The sequence below is a fragment of the Muntiacus reevesi genome, chromosome 9 (assembly GCF_963930625.1).
Source record: "Muntiacus reevesi chromosome 9, mMunRee1.1, whole genome shotgun sequence".
NCBI classification, from domain to species: domain Eukaryota; kingdom Metazoa; phylum Chordata; class Mammalia; order Artiodactyla; family Cervidae; genus Muntiacus; species Muntiacus reevesi.
The window spans coordinates 39,988,016-40,010,718 of NC_089257.1; the positions used below are offsets into that span (position 1 = coordinate 39,988,016).

Genomic DNA, 22,703 nt, shown 5'->3' on the forward strand with positions numbered 1-22,703 from the left:
CAGTCTGGGCTAGGCTTGTTTGGAGGCTCATCTCTTTGTTTAATGGAACTGAGGTGGGGAACAGGCTCCAGGACATAGGGAATAGTCTATGACCGGTATGGTTCCATGTGGCATCCCTCCCCGCCCTGCGCCCCCCCCCCCCCCCCCCCAACACACTTAGGCCTTGGACTCTCCTAGTCTAAGCTGATTTTGATGAGCAGGAGTGACTTTCTCTGCCGTGACGCCAGGTCTGGAAGCTGTGATACCTGGGAGAGCCTTAGGTTGAGGTAAAGGCCTGAGTGCTAGCCCCAACTCTGTCAGTAAAGATTTGTCCCCAGGGGGTATAAGGGGACAGGTCTCAGGTGCTTGACTGTGAGAGCACCTATCTACAGGCTGATGACTCAGCCTCTCTCTTTCTAGGCCTTAGATAAGGAAGTTTTTCCTCTTGCTTTGCATCCCAAACTACTGCAGAATCTGTGGCTGGGCCCCAGGACAAGACTGGGGCCCCTCCAAAGGGAGCCCAGAGCTTTGTTAGGGAAATTGGGGGGTGGGGGGACCACAATGAAGTCTATTGTCCCCTGTCCCCTCTTGCAGGAAACAAAAGGCTCCCAGTCTCTGGGGAGCCCTAGCCCATGCTTGGTCCCTGCCCAACCCCCAATGCCCAGCACACAGGGAGGAGCCAGGGCCCTTGGAGACAGGAGGTTTTATTGATGCTGATGGGGGTAGGAGGGGCCCCCAGGAGCCCGGAGGGAGTGGGGGTGGGGCTGAGTCAGTCAGCGGATGCTAAGGCTTGGGCACATGAGGGTAGGTTAGGGCACATTCATCTTCTTAGGATTCTGTGGCTCCTTCTCTGGGGCAGGGAAAGCGCATCATGAGGGCGGAGCAATCGAAGAGCAGGGAGGGAGAGGTTAGGGATGGTGGTGCGCTCCTAACCTGAGAGAAGGCACCACAATAGGCAGCAACATCTGGTCAGTAGGGGGAAGTGGGGCGGGGGCACCTGGTTGGCTTCTTGGGGAGGGGCCTGTCCTCGGCCGGGGTGAGCTTTCAAGAATTCCTGGTGTTCCCAAGCAGAGTGGGCAGGGCCCAACGCCCCTCTCCCTGTGGGCCTCCTTCAGGAGAAAAAGGCACTCGGGGAGCCCCCTTGGCAAGGGGTGCCAGAATTAGTCCTTAAGGCACAGCTGGGGGCAGACAAGGCGCCAAGGCACAAAGGCACAACTGATTGGGGCGGGGCAGGGGCAGCCTCCAAGCTGAGTGCCAGGGTCACAAGAGGACGCAGGACCGCCCGCGCTTGACAGGCGTGGGGTTGAGCACGGCCCGGACAGCCTCGGCAAACACCTCCTTGACGCCGTCCTGCTGCAGGGCCGAGCACTCGAGGTAGCGCACAGCGTGGATCTGCTTGGCCAGCGCCTGGCCCTGCTGCGGCGTGATGGGCGCCTGGCCCTGCTCCTTCAGGCGCCGCAGGGTGTCAGGCTGGGCTCTCAGGTCCTTCTTGGTGCCCACCAGGAGGATGGGCACATCAGGGCAGTGGTGGCACACCTCTGGATGCCACTTGTGCCGCACATTCTCATAGGAGGGCGGGCTGGCAATGGAGAAACAGATGACAAACACGTTGGTCTGAGGGTAGGAGAGTGTGCGGAGGCGGTCGTACTCCTCCTGGCCCGCTGTGTCCCACAGGTTCAGGTTCACCGTGCGCCCGTCCACTGCACTCTGGGCGCTGTAATTGTCGAACACTGTGGGGATGTACTCCTTGGGGAAGGCATTGGTTGTGTAGCAGATGAGCAGGCATGTCTTGCCCACAGCTCCATCGCCCACCACTACACACTTGATGCTCTGCATTGTCGGTGTACCTGGAGGCTGTGCCTCCTTCCCGTTCTGGGCCCCTCTGGATGCAGCAACCTGTGGACAGAAGAGAGAGATACTCCAGGTTAGGGAGTCCTGGGAAGAAAGGATGGGGGCATACAGAAGAGAACCAGCTCCAGTTCTCTTAACCTGACACCATCCTGCAATCCCATCAAGACAGACCACAGACAGACACAAAATGGGAGACAGGTCTTGAGACCAAGCAAGGATGCTCAAGGATACGGAGGCTGGCACTAATGTGTAATATATTATGTGAAGCATGTAAATTCTGATGCCAGACTGACTAAGGTCAAAATCTGGTTTTGTTATCTCCTAGCTTTATTACCCTGGACAAATTACTTAACCGCTCTATGTCTCATTTTCCTAATCTGTAAAATGGGGATGAAATAATACCTACTTCATTGGGTTGTTGTGAGGATTATATACATTAACACATATATAAAGCATTTTGTACAGGGTCTGGGCATAATAAGCATTCAATAAGTATTAGCTACTTTTCTTTTTCCTCCAGAAGTACTGACACAAAAGGATGGTGCACACGTGTAGGGATCTACTTGATCCTCTATCAGCTATGCACCCCTCCCACTGAGTAGACTGGAGACAGCTTCTGGCACAGGTCACTCTGAGATGCAGCCATGGGTGAAGCCTCCCATCTCAGGGCCCACCAGCCCTAGAGCACTGACGCTTTAATTCCAAACATGACATCTTGGCTACTGACTGCAAACCGAAATGTGTAATGAGAAACCTGTTGAGTAAGAGGCACAATTCTCTAGGCAGCCACCCTATCTCAAACTAGGGTGCCCTGGGAATGGTGAAAAGGAGGGAGCGCTTACCCATCATTCTTGGAAGTATGGGAAACCCTTTCTGGCCACACAAAGCCAGGCTGGTGACTCAGTGCAGGGGAACACTGGAGACAGAGCCAAGGCTGGGATTTGGTCTGGAATCTGGGTGTGTAATGATGAGCGAGGCAGAGGCTGGGGGGTCCCAGACATCTGCATCTTCTCTCAAGGTGGGCTAAAGCCCAGCCAAGAGGGATGAACAGAAGAATAAGACAAAAATTTGATTTTCCCCTTAATCTTCTACCTCTTTCCTGAGACCATGGCCTGTGCCTCTGAAGAAGCTGAGGGGCTTCTGGACTTTTGGGCAGAGAACACAGTGTCATTAAGTACTATCACTGAGAAGACATGCTGGTATCAGATTGGTCAAGGATTCTAATTACAGCTCCACCAACTAGTCAAAGATGATTCTCAGGCAACATATTTAAGTTTCCTAAGCCTCAAATTTTCTCATCTGTAAGACGGGGATAGAGTTGGTGAGAGTATAAGATAAGCTAACATGTAGAGAGTGTCTGGCATGAGGCGTGGCACACAGGAAGTGGCAAATAAGTCAGCTGCTGTAATTATCAGTGGGGTAAGTTTGAGAGGAGTCCCGTTCCAACCATCACCCGGTCATCTCTGCAGCTCACAGGGCCTCGAGGTGAGGAACTGCTCTTCCGAGTTCTGGAACAGAACAGAGCTTCCGGAAACCCTGAGATTATTTATACTGCTGTGGCAAGGGTAGTCCTCTAATTGACTACTTCCTCTCAGCCACGGGGGACTTTTTCTGGCTAGTATGTTGCTTCCTTTCCCTGCAGCTCTCTCACAACAGGTCCCTGCTCCCTGGGAAGGGACAGCTCTGTGTATGACAGTATGACACACCCAGTTCTCTTCGCTATCTCCTGCTCCACCCAAGCACTATCATCCCTGGCCCATCTTCTCCATTTCACTTGATACACAGCAAAACTGTACCCTGGTCTGCCAACCCTTATCCTCCGACCTGTCCTCTCAACTATTGGTCCCAAAGCCTCAAAAATCAAATTTGGAAGGCGCAGGGGTACTCCATCATTGGAAAGTAGAAAAGGAATTCTGGTGGTGTGGAACCTGCAGAGAATCCAGGGCTTAGTCCCTCCCAGCTCCCTCCCAGGCCCCAGCTTCCCCTGGGACCAATTGGGAGGGAAGTGAGTTCATTCTATGACGCTACCTCTCTGGTTTACAGTAAAAATATTTCCATCTTATTTGCATGAATAAATGTGTGTTCAACCTCAGGAGAGTGGATAGAGGGCCTCAAGGGTATGGGTCCAGAAAGAAGACAAGGACCCTCCAGGGCACTTGAGAATTTGGGACTGGAAGTCAAGAGAACTCAGCCAAGTCCTAGCCCCAGGGCTGCTCTGCTGCCAACTCACTGCAACCAAGCAAGAGGCACTTACCCTCTCTGGGCCTCAGTTTCCCAATCTGTGAAATGGAGGGAAAAAGCCGTGCAAGGATACTAAGTGGATGAGATGAGACATTAAGGAGTCTGGGGGCAGGGGACAGGATGATGGAGATAGGAAAGGGCCCTGGGAGCACAGGGTGGGGGTGGGAAGGTTGAGTCAGTCAGCAAATGCTTAAGACCTTGGCACCTGAGCCCAAGTCAGGGCACGCTCATGTTCTCAGGATTCTGTGGCTTCTTCCTTGGGGGAAAAGAGACAGCATCTTGGGGAGGGGGGTGTTGGTGCCATTCCTCATGTCCACTGGAAGGTTGAGGAGAACCCAGCATCTTGAAGAGCAGATGCTCTCTAGGCCTGTAAATCTGTAGCTGCACACGAGGCCGGAGCATGGCTGTGACCAGGAACCCCTCCCCTCGAGCCCAGCACTGGGCTGGCCCAGGCAGGAAGGCAAGGAGGGGACTCTGGCCGACAGTCACAAGGCCCGAGAGACCAGAAGTACAGCTGGCTCCACGCAGCTTTCTAGGGAGGGGTTATCAACCAGCAATCAGTAAATCAGCCCTCAAAGGAGCGAGGAGGGAGCAGGAAGCTTCCGGGCTGGGGAGGGAACAGGGACTGACACCGGAAAAGGATCACGAGGGAGGTGGTGTCCAGAAACAGGCAGGGCAGAGGCAGTACAACATAGGGCCAAGGGCACCAGATCCCTGACTCTGACCTGGGATCACCTGCTGACTCTACCCCTTGATTAAAAGCCCTCCATGGTACAACCCTTTACAGATCACATGGTATTACATTTTTTCATCCTTCTAACAACGCATTGGTACTACTCATACTTACAGATGAGGAAACAAACCCAGAGCAGTTAAAATAACTCAACATCAGAGAGCTAGTTAGCACAGGACTCAACATAGACCCCATTTTTTTTAAAACACAGACCCCACTTTTGCAATCCAAAGCCCTGTTTTCCTCAGTGTGTCAACAGCCTCCAAGTGACCCTTACCAGCTGACTTTGTGACCTTAAGCCAGTAACTCACTTCCCTTCCTGGAACCTGTTTCTTCATTTGTATGACCCGCATGACAAAACTCATCCTCCCTGTCTCAAAGGGCAGCAGTGAGGATCCTGAGCACAGGGATGAATATGCTTTATAAACTTGGAAGTGGGCAGCACAGAGAAGGTGGCAAAGGCAAAGCCTTTCATACCAAGAAGCTGGAATCATTGAGTACACAGGTGCTTGAGAGGTGGCAGCAGCCCAATTCTCCCCATTCAAGGAGAGCTCAGACCCTTATCTTCTCTCCCAGGGCAACTCTTTTCTCTGAACGCCTATGGCCTGAACTGGGTCAAATAAGTTCCCATAGCTCATTTAAGGAGGGCGCATGCTCAAAAGGTAGGATCTAGCCTGTACCATGCAGGACAAAGGGACAGTCAATGCTGTCAGAGTCCAGACAAGGACAATGGCCTGCCTGGGGTTGGGGGATTGACTGTGACTTATTTACTAGGTCACTTAAAAAAAAAAAAACAGAACTTTTCTTTAGTATGTAAATAAACATTTGCAGGTTAGTATAGTCTTAGCCATATTATAATGATTTATTCTGGCTTTCTAGTCCCAGCTTAATTCAGATCATGCCTGGTGCCTCATCTTGGCTTTCAGAGTTCTTCATAATCTGGCAAAGGTTTTGGAGTCAGATAAAGAATCCGCTTGCAACACAGGAGACTAGAGTTCGATCCCTGGGTCAAGATCCCCTGGAGAAGTTAATGGCAACTGCTCCAGTGTTCTTGCCTGGAGAAGCACACGGACAGAGGGGCCTGGCAGGCTGCAGTCCAAGGGGTCACAAAGAGTCAGACACAACTGAGGGACTGAGCACTCTACACATTCCACAGAGCTGGGTTCAAATCCTAGTTCTGCCATGATGAGCTAGGTAATAGTATCAACCTTATAAGGCTGTTATATGGATGAAGTGCATTGATACACAATGTGTGTATACTAAGCAGATGCTTTGAAATGGGAGTTCCCTTCTCCAGAGGGGTCTTCACTGTCCTATGTAAACAGGCCAGGATCATTCTGGCCTCTGAACTTTTCCTCTTGTTCTTCTCTCTGCTGCCACTCCTTCTCCCCTTTCAAATCTTCCTGACTCAAGGCCTAGATTAAGTCTCATGGTACCACGAGGCTACTTAATTCTGCTTTCTTTAAACTTCCACGGTATGGCCACCCTGGTAACCCTTCTTTGGCTCTGAGTCACTCTCCTTCTGCAGCAGTCACATATAAGTTCCTTAGCTTGTGGATGTCCCCCTGACCAATACTGAAGCTTGACCTCCTCGACTCCCCCACCAAAAATCTGAGTACAGGCTTCTGATCTGCTTGCTTCTGCTTTAGGTACTGAGATCTGCATAAACAGGTCAGAAGCCCAGAACTGAACTGACACAGCCACAGTCCAAACTGCAGTGCTGAATCTTACTGGACAGGAGTGGCAGCCCAAAGCCTGGACTGGGCTAGGCAAGAATCTTTCCTCCCAGTGCCAGTTTGACCTGGCTCCCGCAGGGAGCACAGTCCAAGGGGCTCATCCTATCTGAGCACAGTCCCCAGAGCCTAGCCTGTACCCAGTGGGGCCTGGTCTTGGGGTGTGGCCCAGGCAGGCCCAGAATGGGGGAGGGAAAGGAAGCAGCATATTGCCTGATTGCCAGATCTCTGTGGCAGTTGTAGTAGGGGAAGTGTCCCAACTGGGAGTGGGGGAGGGGAGGAATAGGCCCTGAAAGCCGGGGAGTATGAAGGCAGTGGGAACTTACTGGAGCCTTCTAATCTGCCTCCCTGACAGGGGAGATCCCCGCCTGCAGTCCTCCCTGAAACTCATTCTAACTATAATTCATCACTTGGGGTATTCTGATCCTAGGCTCTGGCCACATCACCCAGATCCTCTCCACAAGCAGCCTCCACATTCTCTTCCGTAAAACACATCAAGTAGCCATATTCACTGTCCTGGTGGGAATCCAGCATTTCTCCCCCATTTTCACCCTTCAGTCCACCACTCAGCAGCTCAGAAGACTCCAATTGCCTCAAACAATCCCCTAATTTGTCCTCCAGAGTCAACAACCACTGCCAACTCCTCCAGGGAAGTTTTTTTGTAAACCACCCAAGTCACAAATGACTTATTCCATCCAAGGTCTGGGTCCTGATTTTCTCACAGGTGCATTCTATCTCAGTCACATGGAAGCTTATCTGAATCTCTTGTCACTAGACTGGGAGGGCCTAGAGGGTAAGGTCCTGGCCATGTCTTCCTGGGCTAAGCACGACACGCAGTGGCTGTTAGTAAATCGCTGAATGAACTCTATCTGTCCTTCATGTCTTTGCACATAGGAGTTCCTCTTCCTGGGATTCTGCTCCTTTTCCACTGTCACCCCACTCCACAGCCTCCCAGTCCTTCAGGGCCCAGCTCCATTCCCCAGCTTCTCAAGGACACCATCCCTTCTTCTGCCTCACTTCCCCCAGTACTGTTATTTAGGTTCATTGTGCTGAACTAATGCGAGCTTCATGAGGAGGGAAATCTGTCCTGCCTACTTCCACAAACCCAGCAGAGGGCTGAGCAAAAGCTGCAGACTGACACACACCTCCTCTCTCATCAATTCAGACTTTGATTCTGGGAAGAAGGAAGAGCCTCCAGGCCCAGGAGACACCAGACAAGGGTAACTAACTTCCTCCCCTTGAGGAGTAAGATTTAGGGTAACTGAGGGAGTGCCCTGTCCCTCAGCTGGAAGAGTGAGAGGGGTTGGAGCAGGCATAGCTCTAGTCCAGTGGCGATGAGGAAGATGGGTAGGAAAAGTGGTACTGAAGAGGCTAAGGACTGGGAATATCTGAAGACCGGGGCTGGCCAAAGATGAGGTCAGGGTCATGGTCATGGTCAGTGTTAGAAACAGCTTCAGAAGTTCTGCTAGTCTGTCTGTTTGTTTGAAGGGGGAGTAGGAGAGCGATGGTACGAAGAGGCTCAAAGGGGCTGCAGCTGGGCTGGCAGGAGGAAGCTGGGGGAGACATGAGGTCAGCATGGGGCTGGGACCAAGCCAAGGGCTGAGTCTTGCTTTTTCTTCCCCTTCTCCCATCAGCAGGGACAGAACCCGAGACAGCCTAGTTCCCAGCCTTTAAAAAAAAATTCACGCTGGAGAATGCTCCACCTCTTGCCATTCTCCACCCTTTAGCCCCTGTGGAGGATCCTGCACTCTGCAGAAGAGGAGATGGAGGGAGCTGAATCTACCCACTAGGGATCGGGGAGGAGGAGGGTACAAGACGGCTATAGCTGGGAGGGCTGTGGGAGGCTGGGACCCTTTCACTCAGTCCCAGCTCCTCTCCTTTTTCTCCTGGTGCCCGAGCACCTGGGGTGCTCCACACACAGCCAGCCCCAGGGCCAGAACAGCAGGCTGGGGGAGCTAAGGAGGCTGCCCCCCTCCCCCAGCAGCCAGCACAGAGGAAGGCTGAACACTTGCTTCCTCCTCCTTCCTCCTCCCCACTAACAGCAGCTCAGCAGTCCTGGGGCCCCACGGAAGGCCCGCGAAGTGGCACTTCCTTTGCCTCTGCTCATTTCACACGAGGCTGTACAGAAGTGCCATCCTCCCAATCCTGCCTCCCCACCTGAAAACACCCACAGAGACCCAGGACTGCCCAGTCACTTCAACACCGCCCCAGACCTGAGGGGGTTTCCACAAGGGAAAAAAACATCAGGGAGGAAACTCCGGCATCTATTTTCCACTGTCAGTGGGGCAGAGCTGGAGCCGGGCATCAGGTACTCCCCCATGTTGCTGTCCGCTGGCAAAGTCCCTGACTCTCTGGCCTCTGCTCTTGTGCTTTGGGGAAAGGGGCCACACACCCAGACAGCTACTTAGGCCTGTTCAAGGTGGGGTCCAGAGTCGGGGGCACTGCTCTGAGGAGCCTCTTGAGGGAAGGAGAGTCAGAGCTATCAGTATTTCGTATGCTCTTTGGGGCTATTGATAGGCAACTCCTTACTTCTGAAGCTGAGCCACAAGCTCTGAAAGTTAATGGGAGTTATATACAGGACTGCAAGCAAATCCAGGACAAGGACCTGAGTCTCCTGACCTTTAGCCTGGGAATGGGCCCATCGCTCTGACCTCATTCAAGATGACCCCATCATGGTTTATTCCTTCAGGAAATGGGCCAAAGGGGCCAGCTTGACATCTGAACCCGTTTTGCTTCCAGACCCTCATGCCTAGCCAGTGCTGGGGCATCCGTAATTCAGAACTGACATTACTGGACAGACAGCCACCCTGTCCCAGCTGAGGAGAGCCTCCTCTAGGCTCGAACTCTGGGGGGGAGATGCCCTACCCCATGACTTGAGGACAAAAGAGGAAGCTGGACCCTGGACAGGAAAACCAATCTGTTCTGGGGAGGCGACCCAGGCTTTGTCTTTGGTTTCCCTCTTCACAGAACCCTATAAGCCTCACCACTCACAGGTATACACTGTGTATGCAGGAGAGGTCTTTAGTTTGGGCCCCCATCTTCTTTTTAGTTGCTCAGCTACCTGCATTCATCATCTTCCCAACTGTCTCACTACAGCCACAAACTCTCAAATCTTCCTGCTCATGACCCCCTAAAAACTTACACCAGCTACTTCATCTGCCTTAACATCTTGCCAGAAACAACTCTCCGTATACTAGATTCTCAACCAGGATCTTGACCTGAGTCACTTCTCTTCACGTCAAGACCCTGACTATAGTTTTTTTTAGCCAAAACCTCAATGGCAGCCTCCTATAGCAGGTACATATTCCTTACCCCCACCCTCTGCAAAATATTTCCCCACTTAGATTTCTCCCACCTTGGTTATATTTTTCCGGTGGTGACTTTCATGCAATTAGCTCAAACCTTCAGTGGGGCCAGGTCTTGTCTGGGAGAACCCCTGTTTCATCCATCCTATCTTTACTCTTAGAATCCTGTTGGTTGCTCAGTTATCTAAAATAAGTACTGGTTTGGTAGGTGGGAGGTCAGGACTCCTGGGTGGTTTTTTAACTGAGCTCTGATGCTGGGAAATTCCTTACATATATGTCCTCCCCTGAGCTGGGATTTTTATGCAGGTCCCTGGGACTTCCTGCTGGGGCCAAATCTCTACACCTCCCAGAACGTCAGTAGGACAGACAGGAGTGCGGAGGAAGAAACAATCATGGGAGCAAGACAACTGTACGAAGGGAAAGAGACATAACGGGGTACAGGAATGGTCCTTAAACCTAAATGTGCTTGGGAAGCCCACAAAAGTAGCACTTGCTCTCCTCCACTTCTCTTCCTCTAGTGGAGAGAAATGAATTGAATAGACCTGAGAAGGCAGAGAGAAGCAGGATCTCTCAGCATGCATCCCAAAGGCCTGAGAAAGGAGCTTGAGAATGGGGACAGCAAGGCTTACAAACAGCCAGGCTGGATTTCAGTTAGACTCGGAATAAATTCCAAAAGGAGAGGGAACAGGCTCTTAGGTGAGAGGTGGAATATTAAGGATGCCTGAGGAAGAGGGATAAGCAGAACTCTAGAGAGCTTCGTGGTCACCAAGGCCTTGATGTAGCCCAGGGCACGTGGGAACCTGGCCTGGGCAGGCCCTGGAAGCAGCAGGAAAGAGCAAGCAGACACCTTGCCTCATACCCCTCTTTTTTTCCTGACTTGGAACTAAGACAGTTAAGATTGAAGTTAAACCAGCAATAGTCTTCCCTCTTGAACCCTGCACTTTCCTTCCATCATCCCTAGCTGACCTGGTCCCCTACTCCCCACCAGGTGGTGCTGGAACCAGTAAGCAATGGAGTCAGGGACCTTTAGGTTGTCCCCCAGGCTCCAGGCCTGGCCTCTTGACCAAGCACCTAAGGGTCTGGGAGATTTTGATTTCCCACGGCCTCTCTCACCAGTCCTATTCAATATTGTGTCACTCTACCCTGATACTCCGAATGCTACAGACTGCTTCCTCCTACCTAACCACAACCTCACCCACTGCAGGTTCCCTTCATTCTGCTAGCTTCCCCTGCTCTGGGCCCTCTCAAGGCTGAGGGCAGTTATTTTGTCTCCAAAAGATAAAGATATGGACATGTAGACACTTGCATGCACATACACATCTACAGAGGTTTTCCAAACCCTTCATCACTTTTATCAAGGGGAGGCTACAGCCCGCCTCTCTGAACTAGGGTGGTCTGAAAGGTTCCCCAAAGCTGGAGATTTGTTACTGAAAGGGAAGGAGAAGACAGGGGTCCATCAGAGTGAGGGCAGATGAAGAATCAAGAGGGTGGATATGTGTGCAGGAGCCAGAAGCTGGGCAAGGAAGGGAGCAGGGAGGCCACAGGAAGAGGACAAGGATGAACAGAGAAGCAGGGCAGGGGAGAGGGCAGGGGCCAGGCGTGACTGTGTGTCTGGGGGAAAAGCAACTGAAGAGGATGCGAGAAGGTGGTGACAGAGGGTTCAAGGGTAGCGTCTGAAGAAGAAATGGAGGAAGACAGAATGAGAACTTGTAGAATTCAGGGACTAACAATGGCGGGGAGGAAAGACTAGGAGATGGCTCCTCATCATTTTCCAAGGCTAGAGTCTTTGTGGCCTCCCAGAAGCCCTATTCTCTCCATCTCCTAAAAACAGTCCTGCTCTCAGTGAGTCCCTCTCGCTAACCATGATCAGCATCTCCGAGTAAGAGCCCTTCCACTCTGTCACAGGGGAAGACCTGGTTCCTTCCCTTCCTCCGTCTACCCTGCCAAAGAGCAGTGCCAGGCATAGGCGAGCTAGGCACAGCCGATGTTTGCTCACTACAATACTTGCTTCTCTGTTCCAGGGATGGAGAGGTTATGCTTCACACAGAGAAGCACTGGGGTCGGCCGGGGCTCCCTCACCCTCCTCAGCACAGAGGACCCTTGGGCTGCAGTCTGGACCGGCCTCGATCTTCCAGGGAAGGAGCTCCTTCTCCGCAGCCCAGGGCTTCAGAGGCAATAGACAGCCTCTCTCTCTACCTCACAAGTGTCACAACTGCCAAAGCAGTTCTCTAGCCCAGGGGCCCCTTCCCTTCAACATACCTCAGAACAGCCCTCCCGCAACTCCTGGGGGCACCCCATCTCTGAGTCCCATCTCCCAGCTCTGAGCTCTTCCCCTCAGAGACTTTTCTCTCGGAGCGGGAGCCCCTCCGACCTCAGGATCCCTTGCGGCTCCCGGGGGCCGGTACCGCCGCCCTCGGCACAGGAACCTCCACCCTCCCGGAGCCGTCGCCGGCTCGCAGTGGCCCGTGCCCGTCCCCGCCCCGCCCGGCCGGCCGCGCCCGCCCAACTTGGAGCGAGCCGAGCACCACCAGCCGCGGCCTCCCGAAGCCAAACTTCCCGGGCCTGCGCTGGCGTCCAGTCCCGGGCCGGCCGGGCTCCCTTTCCCCGGACCCTCAGCCCGCCGGCCGGTGCCGGGCCTCACCTGGTGCCCTCCCCGCTGCGGGGGAGCTGGGGGCGGCGGCAGCGGCTCGGGGCTCGAGAAGGAAGTGAGAGCGGGAGGCCGGAGGAAGTGGGGGGGGCGGGCCCGCCGGCGGGGCGGGGCGCGGGGGCGGGCCGGGCCGGGGCGGGGCCCGACCAGGAAGTCCGCGGGCCGGGCCCCCCACCCCGGGTCGCCCCCAGGCGGTAGGCCCCCGGCCGGGCGCTGGGCTCCCTCACCCCAGCCCTTTACCTCTGAGGCCCTTTAGGTCAGGGCGGCCAAGGTCAGTCTCCTTCTTGCCACCCCCACCCCAGCAGAGGCCCTAGTCTAGGCGCTTGGGTTTTGTCCCCCTCTCACCGTATCTCGCCCCCCCCACCCCTGCGAAAAGATGCTGAGAACGGGCGCCCCTAGGCCTGGTGCCTTCAGTCAAGCCCCGGGATCGAGCGATGGCCCAGGCTGGGGTTTGGCCAGAATGGGTCCGGCTGGGACAGTCCCCACCCCTGCCCCGAGCCCCGGGGGAGCTCGGGGTGGCAGTGATTCAGCAGTGGGAAGGCCCCAGACCCCTGGGAAGGGTGCGGAGACTGGGGGAAGGGGAGCTGGCGTCAGCACCCGGGGAAAGACAAGATCAGCAGAGGCGCAGGCGGAGCCGCGGGCCCCAAAAACAGGATGTCGTGTCGTCGTTCCGCACCCGGCGGCTCTCCGCGCCTGGGCTCCGGGGAAGAGGCGGGGCGAGGCCAGGACGTGGGGCTCCTCTCACCCCCTTTTCTCGCTGGGGCGCGCAACTGCTTGGGACAGAAGGGCCGCACCCAGTCCTGGATCCTGCCGGGGCCCTGGGGACCGGCGGGTGGGCGGGCTCGTGGGCGCCCTCTGGTGCTTCTGCTCCTAGGCCTTGCGCGTGGAGCTCTGACTTGAGAAAATATTCTTCGTCCAACACAAACTTTCTGAGTGCCTACCACGTGGAGGGCTGCGTGCTAGGTGCTGTGGAAGAAAATAGAGACGTTAACGAAAGGCTCCTTGTCTCCAAGAGGCTTTCCAGAGAAAGAGGAAGAACAACTCCTAGAATAAACTGTTCAACTTTTCTGAGCCTCCATTCTATCTTTGGCAATACAGAATAACATCCCCTTCATCCTGTAGTTGTGAAGATGAGAATGGATGTAAAAGGCCTGCTGCCAATGGCTGGCTCACAGTAAACACTCAACAAATGCTCCTTTTCCTCTTTTTAAAAATCATGTTAATGTAAGAATGAGTTCCCAAACGTAAGAATGAGTTCCTAAAACAGCGTGCCTGCCCACATCTTTGGGTCTTTGTGCATTCTATTCCTTCCGCCTAACTTCTGTATTGACTGCCAGGCGAAATAAACTCAGCCTTTCACAATCTGTCCTTAATAGACCACTGCCTCCAACAAGACACACACACACACACACACACACACACACACACGCCACCTCTCCCTTGCACTTGGTAGTCTCTCCCGGTGCTGTCTAGTGAAAATGTGACCCACATATGTAACTTAAAACTTTCTAGTGCTGACATTTTTTTAAAAAGTAAAAAGAAGGAATTCCCTGGCAGTTCAGTAGTTAGGACTCCACCCTTCCATTGCAGGGGGCACCTGTTCAATCCCTGGTCAGGGAACTAAGATCCCACCAGCTGTAAGTCCTTCTCCCAGTTAAATTAAAAAGAAACAGGTAAAATTTAATTTTACTAATATATTTTTTCTTAGCCCAACATATGCAAAATATTGTCATTCAACTTCAACATGTAATCAGTATAAAAATTATTGATTATGAAAATGAATAAGCTATTTTACATTCTTTTTTTGTACTAAGTCTTTGAAATTTAGTGTATGTTTTACACTTAGAATACATCTGAATTTTAGCTAGACACATTTCAAATGCTTGATGGTACATGTAGCTAGTGGGTATGGGAACAGAGATGTTAAAGCCTCCATCAGATTCAGGCTGGCAAATGATGAATTCATTCTCCATGATCTTTCTGCTCAAGCATCCTTAGAACCTCCAGGCAGAATTTGGGTCTCTCTCCTCCCTCCCCACAACACTTGGGACATACTCCTCTCTGAGGAGGAGAAGAAACCAGGAAAGACAAGGGGAAAATCTGATTTCCCTCCATATTCTAATGGGAGCCCGTGGCTGGTGCTTGGCATCTGATGATGAAGAAAGCATTGTGAGTTCCCATTAAAGACAGGGTTCAGTGGAGGACCACCTATTAAAATGGCTTTCATGAAGCCATTAAAAATTGTGTCCTAGAACAAAGGTTTTTGAACTGTGTTTCTAAAGTTCTCTTCCCAGGACTTGAGGGTAGGGAAAGAGTGGGGCTCTGACCTTCCTTCCTTTCAACTAGAATTGGTTTGCTTTTATCTAACTTATATACTAGTGTTCTGAATAAAAAGCTCACTAAAAAAATAGTTTTCTGCAAAAATATTTGAAAGTCAATTTTAGAAGTGTAGCGGTAAAGATAGGTGCAAGAGACCAAAAGGCTGGATTGGCAGCCTGGGATGACTGCATTTCCTAAGGCATTGGTCTTGTTCATGCCTGGTCCTGGTTAGGTGGGAGAACCTGGCTTGGCTTTGAGAATATCATGATCTCATGGAATCCGGGACTGCTACATATCAAGCTAATCGCAGACAAGGAAAGGGCCTTGGGCTAGGCTTCAGAAGAACTGAAGTCTAGTCTTGGCTCAGTCAGACTGGCTTGTGAGACTTCAGACGAGGTCTTGCCCTACTCTGGGTCCCAGAATCCTCCACTGGAAAGCAAGGAATTGAACCAAGATGACCCCTTTGAGCTATGACCTTCTATGATATGTTCTTCAAAATAATCATTAAGTATTTAAGGTTTATGCATGTAACATATTGCTCATACTTCTTTAATACCATTTAGGTCATCTTGCTTTGTGCTCCAGTTAATTGTATCTTTGTCTAATGTCTGCCTTCTCCACTAAATATACGTCCTTTGAGTTTGTGTCTGATTCATCTCAGTGTCCACCCACTGGGCCTGGCACAGACAGGCCTGAGCACACATTTGCCTTTAGTACACTGTGGAACAAAATTGCCTTAATAACGCATAACTAATATGTATGGAAGCGTCAGAGGCCAGGTGAGTTGAGGCTCCTTTTATGGCATGTGTTTAGGAAGGGCCAATAAGGCCAGAGGAGAGGGAGACAGGTAGACAGGTGGAGTGTCTACAAAGGCTTCTTGGAGGAAGAAGATAATGAGACAAAGAGGGTAGGAAGAGAGCACAACCCCAGAGGGGCTGTTTCTCTCATTTGCTTTCCCTGAATAGGCGAATTCTTGGTAGACAGTGTACATTCGTGTTCACAAGCAGCTGAGGGAAAAGGTCACTGAGCTAGGACATTTAGAAGTGAGACAACATATGAAAGGACTTGGTGAGGTTGGATAGCGAGGTCAGAGACAGGTTCTGGGGGCAAAAGGTCCTGGATTCAAATCCTGGCTGTACCACTTACCTTGTGGCTTTTGACAAGTCACATGACCTCTCTTATTCATTCCTTAAACATATATTTATCGAAAACCTCTGGGCCAGGTATAGTGTCACATGCCAGTGATGCAGTGGTGAAAACAAAAAGACAAGCCCCTATCCTGATGTAACTGCCGAGGAAGAGAAATCTTAAACAGGTAATGATTCAAAAGTATAGAGTGCTGTAAGAGTATATAATAGAGCCATTTAGTTTCATTTTAAAATCAGAATGTCAATACTGTGTACTTTGTGGGATTATGAGGATTCAATGAAATAAGCAAACTAAGAGTCTAGCAGATTGCCCAGAGTACAATGAATAAACATTACTTAATTTCTCCATTCACTCATATTGTTTTCAAGTTATTCTCCCTGATAATTTTTCCTTCTTTCTCAAGGTCAAATGCTAAAGCTGACTCAGTTCCCCTAAAAGCGCAAGATGGAGACATAGAGGAGGAGAAAGGCCCTCACTGATCTCACCTCTGCCCTGATGTTTTTCAAATGGGTCTTTCCAGCCTGGTCCTCACTGAGTCCCAGCTGCTATGGCCCACCAGTGGCACTGAGGATTTTCTGCTCAGTCCTAGTCCCAGCCTCTTCAAGCTAACCCTAAATCTGAAAGTCTTAGTCGCTCAGTCGTATCCTACTCTTTGTGACACTGTGGACTGTAGCCCACCAGGCTCCTCTGTTCATGGGATTCTTCAGGCAAGAATACTGGAGTGGGTCGTCACTCTCTTCTCGAGGGGATCTTCCTGACTCAGGGATCGAACTCAGGTCTCCTGCTTTGTAGGCTCATACTTTACAGTCTGAAACAACATATCTGAGCTCTTTTTCTCTGATGTGGCTCCAGGGACTCAACTGTCTTAATTCCCTGGTCTTCCCTTTCTCAATCTGCCTGAGTAGAAATGGGAGTCTCCCCCTCATTACTCTTCTTATTACCCCCAAAGATAAACACAATGTCTCATTTCATGAAATGAGAACATGATGGACAGAACAGGAGATAGCAGATAGAACAAACAACGGGAAGTGGCAAATGAAACAAATTTCTGGAGTGGCATCCTCTGATCCATTGTGTCCTCTGATCCATTGTTCTTGATTCCCTCTAAGGAAATAACTGGATGGGGGAGGGGGAATTAGGCACTTGCCCAATCCTTCAGGAGTGTCCTTCCTCCCAGACTGGCAGTACAATGGTTGTCCTGTTTGCCTCCAGGACACCTTTGCTTCTTTGAGATTCTCCAAACCGGGTGGTACCCAGGTCATCTGGCATACTACCCTCTGGGAAATTCTTTCTTCGTCAGCCCTGGTGTGTTCCAGGAGCGGCTCAGCTTGCCCAGAGTCATGCAGCAGAGCCAGGATGTGAATCTAGGCAGTGTGACTCCAGACATCCTCCTCTTCCCTAAAAGGCTTGTGCACAGCCTTTCTGACTGCTGTCGGCAGTTACTTGTGTAATTCTGTGTTCCCTCACCTGCCCCACATCAATTTCTCTCAAGACATTATCAACAAGTTCTAATTACTCTTCATCTATATATTTCCCCTGAAAACTGAGCTGTCTCAGGGTAAGAACTGGGTTGTTACAAACAGGAGCTCAGTAGATGTTAAATGAATGAATGAACATTGGCATTAAGAATCTAAAATTGATTCTGCAAAGGGAGATGATTCTCTTTGTGAAGCTGGCCTGGAAAGAATTGTTAGAAGCCAAGGTTTCTGTCTTCATTCCCTACTCAGCCAGACTTTGGGCAGCTTCTCAGTGATAGCTGTACTTGCCACTTTTGGACACCAGGGGGCAGCACTGATAGATAATACCACGTAAACTCACGGATTCCTAAACTTTTCTGAGCAGATTTTGGACCCTTTAGCACACTTCTACTGAAGATTCTCACTTTCCAGATGAAAGCTATTGGTAATCAGAAACCCTCTGGTGTAGAGAAAGGACAGCTAAGCTACTTAAAGAACACACATCATTCATTCATTCACTTTTATCTAGTACCAGCTCTGTACTGAGTACGGTCCTAGCCTGAGAGTATACAATGGTAAATGAAATGAAGTCCTTGATGAGCTCAGAAGCTAATGGGGAAGACAGATACTTACTAAATAATCATAATTTAGCTATTTAAGTACCTAAGGTATAGCAGAAGACTGGAGAGACAAGGTAAGCCAAGGAGGGAGTCAAAGGAAGGAAGCTGACTTTTGAGCTGACTTTATTATTATTTTGACAAATCATAGCTTTTGGTTCATGCTCTACTGTCATCAGTGGTCAAGACATGGCTGATTTATATCCCTTGTACTGAGAACTGAAGGATGGGGAGGAAATCCCAAAGGAGAAAGAGAACATGATACAATTCATCTTCTTAGGTTCAGTTTCTTCATCTGTAGAATAAGTGTAGTCTCTGACTTATCCAGCAGAGGTCTTGTGAGGGAGAGTTAAGATAATAGATGTGAAAGCTCTTGCAAATAGTGGAATAGAGGCATAAAAAATTTTAATTAGTTTGATTTAGCCAACATCTGCCGAATGTAGAGTGATGCAAGGGAAATAATCTTGGCATATGGTAAAGGCTTGGTATATAGGTTTTAAGAAAACACTGAGGGGACTTCCTGATGGTCCAGTGGTTAAGAATCTGCCTTCCAATACAGGGGACTCATATTTAATCCCTGGCTGGAAAACTAGGCCTGTGTGCTGCAACTAGAGAAGCCCTCACACACCTTAACTAGAGAAAACCCACATGTGGCAGCGAAGATTCAGTGCAGCCAAAAAACCCCAACATTAAAAAAAAAGACACTGAGATGAGAAAACAAAGCAAAACCAATCTCTTGGTTTCCTCCTGAGACTCACAATGTGGTGAGGGGCTCTTACGGAGGCTACACTTGCACGAGAACACAATGTGAGGTCAACTGAGGTGAGAGTCACAGCTTCTGATCCAGAAAGATCCATGAGGTCTCAGGCTTTTCCTACCTTGCTGTGCTGTACTTGGTCGCTCAGTCGTGTCCAACTCTTCAGGATCCCGTGGACTGTAGCCCACCAGGCTCCTCTGTCCATGGGGAGTCTCCAAGCAAGACTACTGGAGTGGATTGCCATTCCCTCCTCTAGGAGATCTTCCCAACCCAGGGACTGAACCCAGGTCTCCTGCACTGCTGGCGGATTCTTTACCAGTTGAGCTACCAGGAAAGTCCTTTCCGACCTTATAGAATATTAAAGCTGAACTGGATCAATAACCTGGTACCTACTCATCCTATAGTTGGGTAGACTGAGATCCAGAGGGAAACTAGCTTTTCTGATGTCACATCATGATCTGGGAGTCAGAGATGAGACAAGAATGCTTCTCCTGTTGTCCAGGCCATGGTTTTTGCTTTCAGACACCATTTATTTTTAATTGTGGTAAAATACACATAACATAAAATTTACATTTTAAGTGTGTTAAATACATTCAAATTGTTTGGCAATCAATTTCCAGAGCTCTTTTCATCCTGCTAAATGGAAACTATATCTTAAACAACAATTCCCTATCATCCCTTCCCCTCAGCCCTAGTGACCACTATCCTACTTTCTGTGTCTATGAATTTCACTACTCTAGGAAACTTATATCGCTGGTGGTAAAGAACCTGACTGCCAACGCAGAAGATGTAAGAGATGCAGGTTCAAGCCCTGGGTCAGGAAAAAAGATCCTGTTGAGGAGGCATGGCAACCCACTCCAGTATTCTTGTCTGGAGAATCCCATGAACAGGAACCTGGTGGGCTACAGCCCATAAAGTCTCAGAGTCGGACACGCCTTAAGCGACTTAGCATGAGGCACGAGGAACCTTATATAAGTGGAATCATATAGTATTTGTCCTTCTGTGACTAGCTTATTTCACTTAGCATAATGTCCTTAAGGTCCTTAAGGTTCACTCATGTTGTAGTATATAGAATTTTCTTCCTTTTTAAAGCTGAATAATAGTCCATTGCATATATATATATATATATATAGTCATCCATTTATGGACATTTACTTGCGTTGCTCCCACCCTTCAGCTATTGTAAATAATGCTGCTATGAAAACGGGAATTGTTTTCAAATATCTCTTTGAGACCCTGCTTTCAATTTCTTTTGGCATATGCCCAGAAGTGGAATTGCTGCAGCATACAGTTAATTCTATTTTTAGTTTCCAGACACCATTTTAGCCTCACAGGAAATGCAACAGGCTCTGAGTCTCAAGGTCTTGGTGTGAATTGGTAATAGACTCTTGCTTCCTGCCTCCAAGACCCCAGCTGTTTCTACCAAATGGGTTTTGCACCCATACCCCCAAAGAAATCACATGATAGTTAAGAGAAATGATGCACTTGAATTTATTTTATTTTATTTTTTTTTGGGAAAAGTCAGCAAGTACCTTTTATTGTATGTAAAATATTTTAGGAGGTTCCAAGGTATAAAATCTGCTATTTCATTAGAAGTTTTTATTTTTATTTTTTTATTTATTTTTATTAGTTGAAGGCTAATTACTTCACAACATTGCAGTGGGTTTTGTCATACATTGACGTGAATCAGCCATGGAGTTACATGTATTCCCCATCCCGATCCCCCCTCCACCTCCCTCTCCACCCGATTCCTCTGGGTCTTCCAGGCCCGAGCACTTGTCTCCTGCATCCCACCTGGGCTGGTGATCTGTTTCACTATAGATAATATACATGCTGTTCTCTGGAAACATCCCACCCTCGCCTTCTCCCACAGAGTCCAAAAGTCTGTTCTGTACATTTGTGTCCCTTTTTCTGTTTTGTATATAGGGTTATCATTACCATCTTTCTAAATTCCATATATATGTGTTAGTATGCTGTAATGTTCTTTATCTTTCTGGCTTACTTCACTCTGTATAATGGGCTCCAGTTTCATCCATCTCATTAGAACTGATTCAAATGAATTCTTTTTAATGGCTGAGTAATATTCCATGGTGTATATGTACCACAGCTTTCTTATCCATTCATCTGCTGATGGGCATCTAGGTTGCTTCCATGTCCTGGCTATTATAAACAGGATGCACTTGAATTTAAAAGAGTTGTATTAAGCTTGGTTTACTTTCCTTTTTTCTTTTGTGTTTTCTTAGACAAATGAGTGCACAGGCAGGTGGACTGGCTCAGGGAGAAATTATAAATGTATAGTCTGAGATCAATGTAGGCTACAGATGTGCTTTATGTGGCCTATAAAGGGTTTCATATCTTTAAAAGGCTGTATCATTTTTTTTGTCTTTTAAATTTTTTAAAATTTAATTTTTATTTTATATCGGTGTATAACTGACTTACAATGTTGTGTTCATTTCAGGTGTACAGCAAAGTGGTTCAGTTGTATATATGCATATATTCGTTCTTTTTCAGATTCCTTTCCCATAAAGGTTATTACAGAATATTTTTAAAATAAATTTTTAAAAATAATTTTTGAAATTTATTTTTGACTGTGCTGGGTCTTCGTTACTGTGCAGGCTTTGCTCTAGTTGTGGAGAGTGGGGGCTACTCTCTAGTTGCAGTACGCAGGCTTCTCATTGCAGTGGCTTCTCTTGTTGCTGAGCCTGGGCTCTAGGGCGGGCTCAGTGATTGCAATTTTGGGCTCTAGAGCATGTGTATTTGTAACTCAGTCGTGTCCAACTCTTTGTGATCCAATGGACTGTAGCCTGCCAGGTTCCTCTGTCCATGGGTTTCTCCAGGCAAGAATATTGGAGTGAGTTGCCATTTCCTACTCCAATCTTCCCCACCCAGGGATGGAACTTGAACCTCCTGCATTGACTGGCAGATTCTCTACCATTGAGCCGGTTGTTATAGAATGTTGAGTAGAGTTCACTGTGCTATCAATACATAGGTCAACAGTAGGTCCTTGTTGATAAAGTGGCTATATCATTTAAAAGTCCAGACTTCCATCTTCTCTTAAAGATGATCCAGCAATACCGAGTCCACCTTCCTGCCTGCCGCCAGGGTGCCCCAGTGCCTACTACTCCCTATTACTCTCATCTACTTCTCTCAATAATATTAGCTATTTTCCCACTTTGCTGTTTGAGTTTAAGGCTCTGAGTCTATCAGGGGCTTATCTTCTGTTAGGGCCAGTTTTCCAACACACAGTTGTTACTCAATAAATATTTATATAATCAAAGGAATTAACTTATGTCAATCAGCTTTTGTGAGAACTTACTATGTACAGGGCCTGTGACTGGATGGCCATTTCCCAGAGATGAATAAAGCACAGGCCCTAACCTCTGAAAAGTCATAATCCTGTGGGGTGGTGGAAGACAGATATGTGTATGATCCAGTTTTGGACTTGAGGTGGCTGAGTAGGAGTTTCTGAGGAGAAGATCTTAAACTGTATCTTTCAAAAAAAATATATGTATTCATTTATGTGCCTGAGCTGGATCTTGGATGCGGCAGGTGAGATCTTCCATCTTTGTGGCAGCACGCAGGATCTTTAAGTCGCAGAATGTGAAATCTAGTTCCGTCACCAGGGATCAAACCCAGGCCCTTGCCTTGGGAGTGCAGTGTCTCAGCCACTGGACCACCAGGGAAGCCCCTTGAATTGTACCTGGAAGAATGAGAAGTCAGCCATGTGAGGGAGTTGATGGGGGGCCCTGGAGGGGAAGAGAGTGTTTAGGTAGAAGCCACAGTAGCTATGAGGGCTGGGAGGTGGCTGAGATTCCATGTGCTTGAGGAACTTAAGACCAGTGTGACTGAAGTTTAATAAGAGAGTGGGGAGGGTGGTAGTAGATGACGTCGGAGGTGTATTTTTACATTAACAGC

At 49.3% G+C, this 22,703-nt stretch overlaps 1 protein-coding gene across 2 annotated transcripts; it reads right to left on the bottom strand.

The window, feature by feature from the left end:
- Nucleotides 1-180: 180 nt before the first annotated feature.
- Nucleotides 181-12,581, bottom strand: RHOG (ras homolog family member G). 2 transcript variants are annotated; one of them, XM_065944178.1, is made up of 2 exons: nt 12,102-12,221; nt 181-1,875 (listed from the first exon to the last, which is right to left on the bottom strand). In XM_065944178.1, exons 1-2 carry the CDS (start codon nt 12,138-12,140, stop codon nt 1,240-1,242), a joined length of 675 nt encoding a protein of 224 aa, XP_065800250.1. In that variant the 5' UTR covers nt 12,141-12,221; the 3' UTR covers nt 181-1,239. The 2 variants fall into 2 exon arrangements, with proteins under 2 accessions (XP_065800250.1, XP_065800251.1); XM_065944179.1 differs by lacking the exon at nt 12,102-12,221 and adding an exon at nt 12,484-12,581 and having other exon boundaries at nt 183-1,875.
- Nucleotides 12,582-22,703: the final 10,122 nt, after the last annotated feature.